This window comes from Neolamprologus multifasciatus, chromosome 7 (assembly GCF_963576455.1).
Source record: "Neolamprologus multifasciatus chromosome 7, fNeoMul1.2, whole genome shotgun sequence".
Classification (NCBI taxonomy): domain Eukaryota; kingdom Metazoa; phylum Chordata; class Actinopteri; order Cichliformes; family Cichlidae; genus Neolamprologus; species Neolamprologus multifasciatus.
In genome coordinates, this window is record NC_140445.1 from 16,070,795 (window position 1) to 16,084,411 (window position 13,617).

Consider the following 13,617-nt stretch of genomic DNA (forward strand, 5'->3'; position numbering starts at 1 on the left):
GTGTTCTCAAAACTTTAAACAGCCACTCCAAGACATTCTGAAACAATAACATATAGGAAATGCCACAAAGTCTGACTGAGTCACATTGAGCCAGTGTCAGGTCCTATAGGATTACAAAGGTCTCTGTGGTTTTAGGTCTCTGTGGTTTTTAGTAAAAGGGGGGAGAGCTGGGAACGGGAAGTCCAATTTTATCCGTGAGCATCTTGTGTGAGTCACATCTGCGGTGCTCGTTGACGGTGCAGTTGGCTGTGACTAAACTCTTCAGAGGATCCTCGAGGCTGTGATGTTGCTGTTTGGTTTGTTTGTTTTTGATGTGCAGTGTGGTGGCCACAGAGCTGTTGAGAACTCACACTCAGTTCCCCTTCTCATCGACTGTTGATGAAAACCGAACAATCGGTTTATGCTGAGGATAACGCATACCGTTCACCAGGGAAGTACACTCTGAAAAGTGTTGAAGAGAAACGTCTTTGCGCTCTAACATGGACTTTGTGTATGGCAACAGAGACACCTAGTGGGCAAAGTAATGCAAGTAGCCCTGTTATGTGCAGGATGCTACTTTATTTGGCAGCATAATTGTTGCCAAATAATGACAATTTAATATATTTTCCAATAATTATTATTGTCAAATAATTAATTATTGTCAACAGCAGACTAGCAGACAAACAGGTTTTTGTATTGTTTCTTTGCTCACTTGTAAGAAGTTTGTAGTGCAGTAAAAATCAGGTAAATGTAGCATGACATATCGTCGAGCCTTAGCATGTTCGCTACAGGGGTCACCAATGTGGAGGTATAAAATAACGACAGGAGAGGTCTCAGTGTCTCAGTCACTCCAACTTTATTAACAGACTCTCAGAACATCACATAAAGTTTGCGCCAAAATCTCCACCCCTCACTTCCCTTCAACTTGGGTGTGAGTGGAGCCACCTGGTGGTCCGCCACAATACAAACATTATATAGGAGTAGATAATGGATAACTGAATAACTTTATATTACAGTATATTCCTAACTAAGCAGCTCATTCTCAACACTTTTATGAAAATTTGACCTTATATGACTTTGAAGAAGAAGCCAGAGGTCCAAGCTAACGTGATGTCCCTTTACTGTACTTTCTATAAGTTGATAATACATACGCTAACAAATCACCATTAGGTAATACTACTTTATATGAAGCTTCAAGGTGGAGCCTGTCCCAGATGCCATAGAGTGAAAGGTGGGTACACCCTGGACACATATGCTAGCATGGGTGGAAAGTGGAGGACCTGGAGAGAACTCCTGGTACTCCAGTGGATTCCAACACAGAATCCTCTTGCTGTGAGAGATTAATAATAACTAATGATTCAATGCAGAGAGGTGTATAAAGACATGGTGAGTGGAAAAGGTGACTGAAGAAGAAATCCTCAGTGCATCATGGGAATCCCCCAGCAGCTATTGCAGCGTAACTATGGGAGGATTCAGCCTCACCTCATCCAGCCCTAACATTTTCAAAGTAGAGAGGTTGTCTGTCTCCCAAATACAAAATTGGAAGCTGGTTCCACAGAAGAGAGCCCTGAAAGCTGAAGGCTCTGACTCCCATTCTACTTTTAAATACTCTAGGAACCACAAGCAAGCCTGCAGTCTGAGAGCAAAGTGCCCCAATGAGGTGATACAGCACTATGAGGTCATTCAGATAAGATGGGGCCTGATTATTCAAGACTTTATATGTGGAGCAGGATTTTGAATTTGATTCTGGATTTAACAGGGAGCCAATGAAGAGAAGCCAATATAGGCAAAATGTGCTTTCTCTTTCTAGTCCCTGCCAGTACTCTTGATTTTGGATCAACTGAAGGCTTTTCATGGAGTTTTTCGGATATCCTGATAATAATGAATTACAATAGTCCAGCCTAGAAGTAATAAATGCATGAACTAGTTTTTCAGCGTCATCCTGAGACGGGATATTCATAATTTCAAAGATATAACAGTAATACAAAAAAGCAGTACCACATATTTGTTTAATATGTCCATTAAAGGACATATCCTGGTCAAAAATGACACCAAGGTTCTTCACAGTGTTACTGGAGGCCACAGTAATGCCATCCAGAGTAAGTATCCGGTTAAATACCATATTTCTACCATGTACAATAACCTCAGTTTTATGTGAATTTAGAAGCAGACAATTAGAGGCCATCCATGGTGTTTATGTCTTTAAGACAACTAGAGTTTAACTAATTGTTGTGTCCTATCTGGCTTCATGGATAGATAAAGTGGTATGCTATGTTGTATAATGGCATAACTCTAATTATTGGTATGCCATATACAAGTGGTTACAAGTGGTAGATATTCAACTACATAGTGTATTGATCAAGTCCATGTGGTGTTTGGTAGATTTATTTGTCTATTCTAATTGTAGTAAAATGGTATTCTCAATACTATACACAAATTTCTTTTAAGCAGGGATTATACTGTTATTTGTCAATTCATATATAGATAACAAAATGATGTGCCATATTTTAGGAGCAAAGCCATCAATCCAATGGCATAAAATCCTTTATATGACATGAGAAACAAAAAAACATTTGTATTGGCCTCACACAGCTGAATAACACTGTGGTTGGTAGATGTTGAAAGGCAGCATCAGTGATGAGTTAAAATGACCAAATGACAATGCAAATACATGCTAGCTATTTGAAGCGCTTAGACTGTAATCAGCTAATGCCATCCAGAGTAAGTATCCGGTTAAACACCATATTTCTACAATTTTTAGGGCTGAGTACAATAACCTCAGTTTTATGTGAATTTAGAAGCAGACAATTAGAGGCCATCCATTGTGTTTATGTCTTTAAGACAACTGCAGTTTAACTAATTGTTGTGTCCTATCTGGCTTCATGGATAGATAAAGTGGTATGCTATGTTGCTATATCTACCACTTGTAACCACTTGTATAATGGCATACCAATAATTAGATGTATGCCATTATACAACTGGTTGCAAGTGGTAGATATTCAACTACATAGTGTATTGATCAAGTCCATGTGGTGTTTGGTAGATTTATTTGTCTATTCTAATTGTAGTAAAATGGTATTCTGAATACTATACACCAATTTCTTTTAAGTTATTTGTCAATTCATATATAGATAACAAAATGATGTGCCATATTTAGGAGCAAAGCCATCACTCCAATGGCATAAAATACTTTATATGACATGAGAAACAAAAAAACATTTGTATTGGCCTCACACAGCTGAATAACACTGTGGTTAGTAGATGTTGAAAGGCAGCATCAGTGATGAGTTAAAATGACCAAATGACAATGCAAATACATGCTAGCTATTTGAAGCGCTTAGACTGTAATCAGCTAATTCTGTTTTACCCAAAGTGTCTGCCTATATTTTTATCATTTGTGAGTTAAATAAATGCTCCAATCTGCATATCATTCTTTCAGTTTGGGGTTCTTGTGATTAAAAGTAATTAATGGACGAATAAGCATGCAAAGAGCTAGTTATGTTACGTTTTTTTAGATGACCCTGTCATGTGGGCTGTCAAAGGTACACAGTAAAACCTGTTGTTCTTGTTTAGCACTAACTTTAGCGGCCAAGCACGTCAGTTAGAAATGAGTAAGCAAATATACCCAATGGCAAGTTGTATGTAAATTCACACACTTCACTTTAGGCTGTAAACACATTCACATACTCTAGATAATAGAATAATAAGGTATAATTTACATACTGGTCAAAGTTTGGTGTCTTTCTTTTTAAACAGAAAGGTAGGTTCGTGATGCAAAGCATACTGTACATTTAGGTGCTATCCCAAAACATAGTGTGAAAGAACCTTCTTTTTTAAGTCAAAGAAAGAAAAAAAATGGAATATTGTTAAAAGGCCAAGTCAGTAACCTGATGTCACAATAATGTAGTGTGCTTTTGACTTACACAATACAAAAGTAAAAGCAGAGAAACCATTAAAAACACAGCTGCCATGAAGGCCTGCCTATTCTGGCAGAATAAACTAGAATCTCCTGGAAACTAAACTGATAACATCAATGTGCTTCTTCTTTAGCTGATCCTTTGTTGATTTTATGAAATGTTTTGGGTCACCGTCGTGCTGGAAGACATATCCGTGATCCAGCTTCAGTGTTCTGGCTGAGTGGTGAAGTCATCCTGTATCCTTATTAGAAAAACAACCCAAAAGCATGATGCTTCTACCTCCATGCTTGACTGTGGGGAGGGTGTTCTTTAGATTATACTCAGCATTTCTCTTCCTCTAAACATGGCGGGTCGAGTGACCACAGCATTTCCTCACAATCCTTCACTGAATCATTTAATGTTCATTGGCAAACTTAAGATGGGCCTGTACACCTGTCTTCATGTACAGGGACCATATGAGCACTGCAGGATTTCAATCCATTACACGCATTCAGTCCTTACTGAGTTACCAATGGTGTTCTCTGTGATTGTGGTACCAGCTGAATTCAGATAATTAACAAACTCCTCCCTTGTAATTTTGGGCTGATCCCCCACCTTTCTCATGATGATCTTCATCACACGACGCAATCTTGCATGGAGCTCCACACCAAAGGTGATTCATTGTCATTTTGTATGTCTTCCATTTCTGAATAATCACACAAACAGCTATCATTTTCTCACCAAGCTTCATGCTGATTGTTCTGTAGCCCATTACAGCCTTGTGCAGGTCTACAGTCTTGTCCCAGACAGATCTTTGGTCTTGCCTATAGTGGTGGAGAGGTTGGAATAACGTGCTTTATACACACACTATACACACGAGTATCTATAACTGATTGATTGGTTGACTGATTGTCATATGTGTTACACATGGGCAGACAGCCAGTTTGTGGGGTATCAAATACTTATTTCACTCAATGAAATACAAATCAACGTATGACCTTCATGTAATGTGTGGATTATTTCTGGATTTGTGGTCGATATTCTGCCTGTCGCCAATAAAGTGAAACTACAATTACAATTAGCGATTGTTCATTTCTTTACAAGTAAGCAAAATATAAATTCAGAAGGGGATCAGATAGTTACCCCACGGTGGATTGTCTTGATCTGTGCCAAATGTGGACTGTTTTAAGGTCAACAAGGTCTTTAAATTTGAATAGACCGTCGATTGAAGCAATCAGTATGAATGCAAAAGTTTTAATAATTTCATCATATACTATATCATCATTTTTGTCACCGTTTTCTTACTTTGAACTGAGTACTTTGTAATAGTTTAGCATTTGTAAATCAGCTTACTTCAATAACATTTCATCCATACTGGACCTGACTCGATGATTTGGCTGAGTAAATATACGATACATTGTACTTTTCAAGAGAGTAGGCAGGTTTGTGGTTTCTCTTTAAATTTCTGTTAAATTTGACTTCCGCATGGAAGTCCCGCCCCCTCTCGCAAAATAAAAGTGCTGCTGTCGCAAGGTCTTGTGACTTGACTGTAACTTGTCAACAAAACAGTAATGCTGAAGTTCGTGTCGCTGTTGCTGGCCCTTAGTTTCTGCCAGGGCCTGCAGCACAACAACATCGACGACTATGTTGAGGCCGAGCCCGTTTTCGAGGCGTCAAATTACGGCTCCCTGTGGCCTCTGCCGCAGAAAGTGCAGATTTCAGAGGTTTCACTCAAGTTAACCGGTAGCAGCTTCAGGATTGTTGATGCCAAAGCGTCGTCCGCTGGACCGAGCTGCAGTCTCCTACAGAGCGCATACAGGAGGTGAGCAGCTGTGTTTATAAGCTGTTTTTATATTTATTTATTTAAATCGCTGCACATTATTTCTATATGTGTCGAAATCTCAACACCGCAGCCCGTGTTGCGTTCAGGGGCCAGTTTCCACCCTCGTGCTGTCTCTCTCTGCAGGTATTATGAGTACATGTTCGGCAGCGCTAAAAAGCAGTGGTGGAGCAAAAACAACAGGCGATCAGATCCCTCTGATCTGTCCGAGCTGCAGGTGTGGATCACATCACCTGACTCTGAATGTGACGGATACCCCAGTGTGACTTCTGACGAGTCATGTGAGTACTTTCCCTTCCTCGTTCATGTCATGTTTAACGGCGGTGTCCAATCAGGTGCCTCTTCCTCAGCTATTCCATGTAACTAGCTGTAACTACTGTTGCTAAACTGCCTTGCGTTACAGAGGTGAAATGCTGTACTTTTTTACTCTATGTAAGTATGTTCCAGCTTTTCAGGGTACTTCCCACTTTATGATTTTACAAAGCAAACCAAACGAAAAAGATGTGCAATGAAAGTGAAACCGAATGAATGAAAATATGGAGCAAATTTGTACAGCTGTTTTATATTGATTATGTATGAAGTGTTCCTAACTTTATTGTAACTATTGCCACCAGAAAACAAATTTTCATACTATGCAACCATGTGGAAAAACTAAGTATACCCTTACAGCTCCCATAGGAATTAAAAGGTTAATTCCTATGGGAATCCTATGCTGTGGGCACTGGGCACCTCTCTAAAGGCACAAGTTTGGGCATTTAACATCCCAGGAAATTCACCCCAAGGTCAGAGCAAAAGCATTTCAGACACTACAGGTTAGCATGTTAAATGTTAAAACCCATGATAGTACAATTACAAACAGCCTCTCCTAATGGGTTGTCTGGAGAGGTTTTTAAATGTGCATAAGAATGAATCACAACCCTTCTGGAACAATGCCCAAGGGGTGATGTTTGGTCATAATTTACAACTCCAAATTTCGAACGCAGTTAATCAGCACAAATACCTCATGCCAACTGTCAGCCATGGCTTTTGGGCCAAAATGCCTCTACACCAACGAGAGACTATTCCAGTCATACAGAGAACGTTACAACAGTACAATACTACAATAAGCAAACAATAGTTCGAGGCATTCTGCTGCTGAATCAAGGGGTGTACGTAGTTTTTAACAGGACTGCGTAGTCCTGTAGACAAGTTCGTTTTCACAACTGTATATAAATGATCTTAATACTTCGTCCATCTGTGATTATGCAGAAATGAATATTGCAAACTGTTATCTGCCTCTGCATGATGAGCATGATATTTATCTACTCTTGCTTGTGGTTTCTCGCCTGTTTTCTTAGACTTTAACACAGTACATTTAGAAATCAGACTGAAATGAAGAAAGAAAACAGGTTTATATTGTGACGTTTTAAAGAGATTAAAATTTCATTAAATTACAGAGTTTAATTACATTTTTGACATGTGACTTCTTACAAAACGTCAGTATTGACTTTAGTACCACCAACTTGCATTTTATTTGATTTACAAATGAAATTGTTTTCATTCAAAGAAAGTTATAACATTCATTTTTCTGTGAATGCTCTGACTAATATTTCATTGATGATACATTTATTTACATTGGAAATGCAGGGTAATTTCAGTGCACCAGAGCATTTTTGGCTGGTTTCTGTGGTCACACTGAAGACTTTGCAGTGGAATTAGTGATCCTGGAGAGCAAATACTAGAATTCACCCAGTTAATCTACACCAAATGTTCAAATCCTTCCTTAAGGCCGTGACTTGACCATTTCCGTACCCTGACTTGAACACCTCTACAACAATTGGCCAAGTTTTGACACGCTGAATATGCAGTAAACAGGTGGTGGTTTCTTACAGATGAACTGACAGTGAATCAGCCAGTTGCTGTCCTGAAGGCACCTAAGGTCTGGGGAGCTCTGCACGGTAGGATTTACAGCATTTATTTTCTTTGTCAAATAATTTCTTATTTCCCCTTTTCTGTTTAGTAGTAAGAAAACAAGAAATTTTATCAAGATTTCTTTGTCTTTTTTTTTTTTTTTTTAAATTAAATAGCTCGTATGAATAGTTTTTGTTTATCTTGTTTGTTTTTTGAGAAATTTTCTTATTCGATTACTGGCTGAGAGACGAGATGATAGCTATCAAATCAAGGCCCTCATTAGCTAGAAACGGGGTGAACAATGCCTTCCAGCAGCTCTCAGGCTTATCAATGATCATGTTGCACATCATTTATTTGTGTACAGTAATAGTCTGCTCATGTTTTCCGTGTTTGCAAATGTTAAATGGACTCATACTTGTATGGTGCTTTTCTGCTCTAATTGAGCACTCAAAGTGCTTTTTACTGCACTCACCCAAAGTCCTACACATCCTACACACACTCAAAATCCTATGAACACACTGGGAACATGTAGGCTGAAGGAGCCGGGATCAAACCACAACCTTCCAGTTGGAAGACGAGCCACAGCTTCCTGTTTATAACTTTAATGCTAAGCTAACTATAGTTGTAGCTTCATAGACTCTTAGTGCAAAAGTACTGGGCCACCTACAGGTGCTGCTCGGCCTTGGAAACCCAGACCACGAAGTTCCTAGTGCAGTTTTTGTGCTGATGTTAATGCCAAAGAAGGTTTGGAATCAGCTGAGCTTTTACATAGGACACACCTCAACACGACTTGTTGTTGTTGAACTTTGGTCATATTATCCTTTGCTGTTTTCAGATTACATTTAGTTTTATGGGGTTGTAATGTTTTCCAAGAACTGTATCATGTGTTTATTTTGGATTGCTATATTTTTTCTAGGCCTGGAAACCTTTAGCCAGTTGGTGTTTGAAGATGAATATGGAGCTGTAAGTTAAAGACATTTGGCTGTTTCTGTTTTTTGTTTTCGACCATGTTAATCCTTAAAGAACTTTTTGTGAGCGAGATTTGAATTGAAGTTCTTTTTTTCCAACTTTGCATCTTTTTCAGAAAAGTATCAATGCAACAATAATCAATGACTTCCCCAGGTTTCAACACAGAGGCATCTTACTGGACAGCTCTCGGCACTTCCTTCCCATTAAAGTCATTTTGGCCAATTTGGTATGACTTTTTAAAACATTTTTTACCTTTCAATCATTTAACAGACTTTCTAAATTACTTTCTCTCCTGGTTCATTCATACAGGAAACAATGGCAATGAACAAATTCAATGTTTTCCACTGGCACATTGTCGACGATCAGTCTTTCCCTTACTTAAGCCGAACCTTTCCACAGCTCAGCGAGCAGGTCGGTACAAAGTTTGTTAGTTTTAAACTTCACCAGAGAGGAGCAGGGTGCTTTTTATTAAGAGTGCTGTGATCCACTGTTCGCAGGGAGCTTACCACCCATACACCCACGTGTATACACCAGCCGATGTGAAGATGGTAATCGAGTTTGCTCGTCTAAGAGGCATTCGTGTCATACCGGAGTTTGACACTCCAGGACACACACAGTCTTGGGGCAAAGGTGAGGTTTTTAGACAACTTTTTAGTTTTTAACAATTTTTTTATTTTTATTTGAAGATGTCTTGATCTTTACTCTATATCACTTCCCATCAGGCCAAAAAGATCTTCTCACACCCTGTTACTCTGGGTCCAAACCCTCTGGCTCTTTCGGGCCAGTGAATCCCATCCTGAACACCACGTACGACTTCATGGCTCAGTTCTTCACGGAGATCAGCACAGTGTTCCCCGATGGCTACGTTCACCTGGGAGGTGATGAGGTGGACTTCACATGCTGGTGAGACTGTGCACGCATAGTCAGAAAAATTACTTTTAGCCTCAGAGGTCAGGCAACAGATTTTAGCTGCTGGCTTTGTCCTGCAGGAAGTCCAACCCAGACATTCAGAAGTTCATGCAGCAGCAACATTTTGGAGACGACTACAGAAAACTGGAATCATTCTACATCCAAAAGTGTGTTTCCCACCAAACCTCTGTTTGCTATTTAGTAGTTGAAATGAAAAAAAAGAAGTTTCCTTTGATGCTTTCTTGATCCAACAGACTCTTGGATATTGTGACCTCTACCAAGAAGGGCTACCTGATCTGGCAGGAGGTCTTTGACAATGGTGTTAAGGTAAGGTCTTGAAACATTAGCTAAATCAATTTGAATGTTGAATGCTTAATCATCAATTTAACTTTGATTTAATTTGAAGTTTTTCATTTAGTTAGTGAAGGACTAATTGGAAAAATTAAGCTTTTTTACTATCTTGCTGAAAGTTACTCAATTGTCTAAATGCTAAATTATAGTCTCGCACTAGTAGCCAGTTACTGGGGCTATAATTACCACGATACATATATATATTTCTCTGAAAGGAAAGGTGACTTTCAACACTTCTGCACAGTACTGTATAATTGTGTTAAACTGTCATGAAATTAGTCACTTTTCTCAGGAAGCTTGTTAATATTAGCTAGCTGGCAATCATAGAGAAATATTCAAATAATCAATACTGTGAAATAATGCTAAGACCAAACTAGCTCAATTTGCATCATTAAGAAGCTTGTCTTGCCTGTATGGGGTCCTGGCTACTAAAGTTTGAGAGTCAATGGCGTAAAAGATTTAAAGTCTGCTTATTAGACTTTGGGATTTTATGATGTAGGCCGTAACAGCATTTTACCCCTTTCAAGACTTTGTAGTAAGCTTAGCTTGCTAGGTTTTAATGCTAACTTAGAGACAGACATGAAATTAGTCTTGAGATTCTCATCTAACTCTTGGCAACAAAGCAAAACGATGTTACACCAGTCATGTCCTCTAATCATTTCTTTAGTCACAGTCAACCTTCATGTAACGATTTAACTCAAGTGCACAAGTTTGATTTGTAACCATTCCAGCTAAAGCCTGACACGGTAGTGCATGTGTGGATTGGTGGCGGAAGTGATAAGGAGATGAGCAATGTCACGGCAGCAGGCTACACCACCATCCTCTCTGCTCCATGGTACCTAGATTATATTAGCTACGGGCAGGATTGGCAGAAGTACTACAAAGTTGAACCACTCAACTTTGAAGGTCAGTTTTAAACAAGAATTGGTCATATTTTGAATATATATTGATATGAACTCAGTTTTTTTGTTACTTCCAACAGGCTTACACTTGTACACTTGAAAATTGCACAGTTGTGACAAAAGGCCAACAGACTGAACATGGGGCATTGTGGTTGGTGGTTTCAGATGTTGTTCCTTTTAATGTGCTGCTGTTTTCACCACTATGGGGGACCAATCGCATATTTGAAATGATACTGAAAAAACTAAGAAGGAAGTCATGAGTAAACAATGTTGGGTACATTTGTGCATGACTGGTCGAAATGTGTAAGGTTTGGTTCTCTATAAAGCTGGAAAAAGCTTTTGTCTTGGTTCCTCTCCGTACTTTTCTCTTATGTTCTCATTACTGAGATGTCTGTGTATGTGTGTGCTGTGTAGCTGAAAGCAGACACACTAATCCACGTTTGGAAGGGAAACCAGGAACAATACCAGAATGAGATGGCAAACGTTACTTCATCAGGGTACCAGACCCTGCTGTCCACTCCCTGGTACCTGAACCGTATCTCCTACGGGCAGGACTGGCAGGGCTTTTACAAGGCTGACCCACAGGACTTTAAGGGTTGGTGTCTGCATTAATGATTCATATATATATATTTTTTAAGATCATTTCCTATTCATATTTACAACCTTTCAGAACTTGACCCCGTTCATGTGATAATATTTTATTGCTTTGTTGTTGTCAGGGTCACACTGTAGTCAACTTTTGGCCTAGATCTCAAGTTTCAGGAATGTCACTCCTGTGCAAATTGGTGTAAGCCTGTTCAGTAACGAGCAGAAAAATAAATTAATATTTTACTGTCATTCGGGAGAATATATAATTTAGATAATTCAATTATTTTATTCATCACTGTTGTCCCTTTTCAGTTTTTCGAATGTGTCATTGTTGAATTTCCGATCAAATGCTAAATTTTAAAACAGGAACTGATGAGCAGAAAAAGCTGGTGATTGGTGGAGAGGCCTGCTTGTGGGGAGAGTATGTGGACGCTACAAACCTCACACCCAGACTTTGGTAAGCCTGATATAGGTGCATTTTAATAGGTGACTAACAGACAATATGCATATTATTCAGTTCTAAATGAGGTAAATGCTACCTGAGCTCAACAACACATGACATATTACACTCTTTTATTCAATAACTAAGCAAAAATGCAGAAGCAGTGTATGGAAAACAAGGTGCACTTTATCATTCGGTAATTGTTTTCTCTCACAACATTGTGGAGGAATTATGGCCCTCTATTGTTTACAACAGCGGTCCCCAACCCCCGGGCCTCAGACCGGTACCGGGCCGCAAGAGTTGAGGCTCAGGTGTGAAATGTATGGTTTTTATCGGTTTTCAGCGTTATTTTGTTATCGTTAACTCTGTTTTCCTGGGTCTTTTCACGTGTGTTATGAATAAATCTTATTATTTTTCGGTACCGGTACTAGTTTTATTTTGTTGTATTTATCCGCGACACCTTAAAGGCCGGTCCGTGAAAATATGGTCGGGCATAAACCGGTCTGTGGCGCAAAAAAGGTTGGGGACCGCTGGTTTACAATGTTCAGTTTATTGAGGTTTTCAGGAACCTTTGAGAGCTATTTGCATGAACACAGCTCTCTTGAAGTATTTATCTAATGCTGTGGAGTATTTCAATCAAGTTTGAGGTCGAGAGCATGGTCTGGACTTTGACTGTGCCAACACAGCATTACTTTTTTCTCTTTCAGCCATTCTGTTATAGGTTTTCTGAATTTTCTGAATCTGAAATCTCACATTTGCTTCTATAATACTTTAGTATTCAGAGTTCATGGTTGACTCGGTACAACCTAAATCATCACCCCTCCACCACTGTGCTTGGCAGTTGTTAATAGGTGTTTGTGCCAATGCTGTGTTCGATTTCCACCAATTTGGCCAAAGACTTCTGTTTTAGTCTCATCTGTTCAAAGGATATTATCCCCGAAACCTAATCTGTGCTGCCATGTTTTAGAGGAGATGCTTTTTCCTGGCAAGTCTTCCAAACAAACCCATACTTGTTCAGTCTTTTTCTGATTTGAGACTTTCAAAATGTCCATATAAGCCCTCCCAAATTGATGGGCAGCAACAATTGCTTCTCTAAGATCACTGCTGATTGCTTTCCTCCTTGGCATTGAGTTAACCTGAATACTCCAGACAACCAACTTCTGCTTCTTGTTATTACTTCCAGGCCTCGTGCCAGTGCTGTGGCAGAGCGGCTGTGGAGCGCCAAAAGCGTGACCGACATCGGCGATGCCTTCAACAGACTGTCACTGCACCGCTGCCGTATGGTAGAGTAAGTATCAGAGGAGCCTTTGTACCACTAATTTGTATCTACCTGCTAATTTTATCAGTTAGCAGGTGCTCTTTCTGTTAAGAGGAGAGTCATTTAGGTATTTTGCATTAAGGTGTTGTTCCACTACTAAATCATTGTGTCCTACATTAGGCGCGGCATCCCAGCTGAGCCGCTGTTTTCCAGCTACTGTCCACGTGAGTACAAGGGTGTCTGAAAACAAAGACCGGACCCAGCAAATGAAATGGAAAGGGAAAAAATTCATATTCTTTTGGCTATTCTTCAACTATATGAAACTAAAATGCTGAATTGCCTAGATCACTGTACTGATGAGCTCTGAAACACATCGTCCTTTTTTAGATTTGCTCCACAGAACTTTTAAATCACATTTAATGTCGAGGGTGTTACTGTTATGATTGCACTTTTTTTATGAATGTTTCTAGAATTCATTGTCAATAAAAAGTTAACAGTTCAGAAGATTTTTCTGGTTGTTTACAAAATAAAAACCAAGGATTTAAAGTGACTGGTTTCACATTTATTTTAGAACATCATACACATTCTTGTCA

General features: G+C 39.3%; 1 protein-coding gene across 3 annotated transcripts; it reads left to right on the forward strand.

The window, feature by feature from the left end:
• The first annotated feature begins 5,378 nt into the window (after positions 1-5,378).
• hexb (hexosaminidase B (beta polypeptide)) lies at positions 5,379-13,574 on the forward strand. 3 transcript variants are annotated; one of them, XM_085167126.1, is made up of 14 exons: positions 5,379-5,697; positions 5,842-5,996; positions 7,587-7,652; positions 8,522-8,568; positions 8,690-8,800; positions 8,884-8,985; positions 9,072-9,204; positions 9,297-9,477; positions 9,564-9,650; positions 9,738-9,810; positions 10,566-10,740; positions 11,691-11,781; positions 12,950-13,054; positions 13,205-13,574. In XM_085167126.1, the coding sequence occupies exons 1-14, from the start codon at positions 5,447-5,449 to the stop codon at positions 13,266-13,268; spliced, it is 1,641 nt and encodes a 546-aa protein (XP_085023252.1). In that variant the 5' UTR covers positions 5,379-5,446; the 3' UTR covers positions 13,269-13,574. The 3 variants fall into 3 exon arrangements, 2 of the variants coding, with proteins under 2 accessions (XP_085023252.1, XP_085023251.1); XM_085167125.1 differs by lacking the exon at positions 10,566-10,740 and adding an exon at positions 11,151-11,331; XR_014875178.1 differs by lacking the exons at positions 12,950-13,054; positions 13,205-13,574 and adding an exon at positions 11,151-11,331.
• Positions 13,575-13,617: the final 43 nt, after the last annotated feature.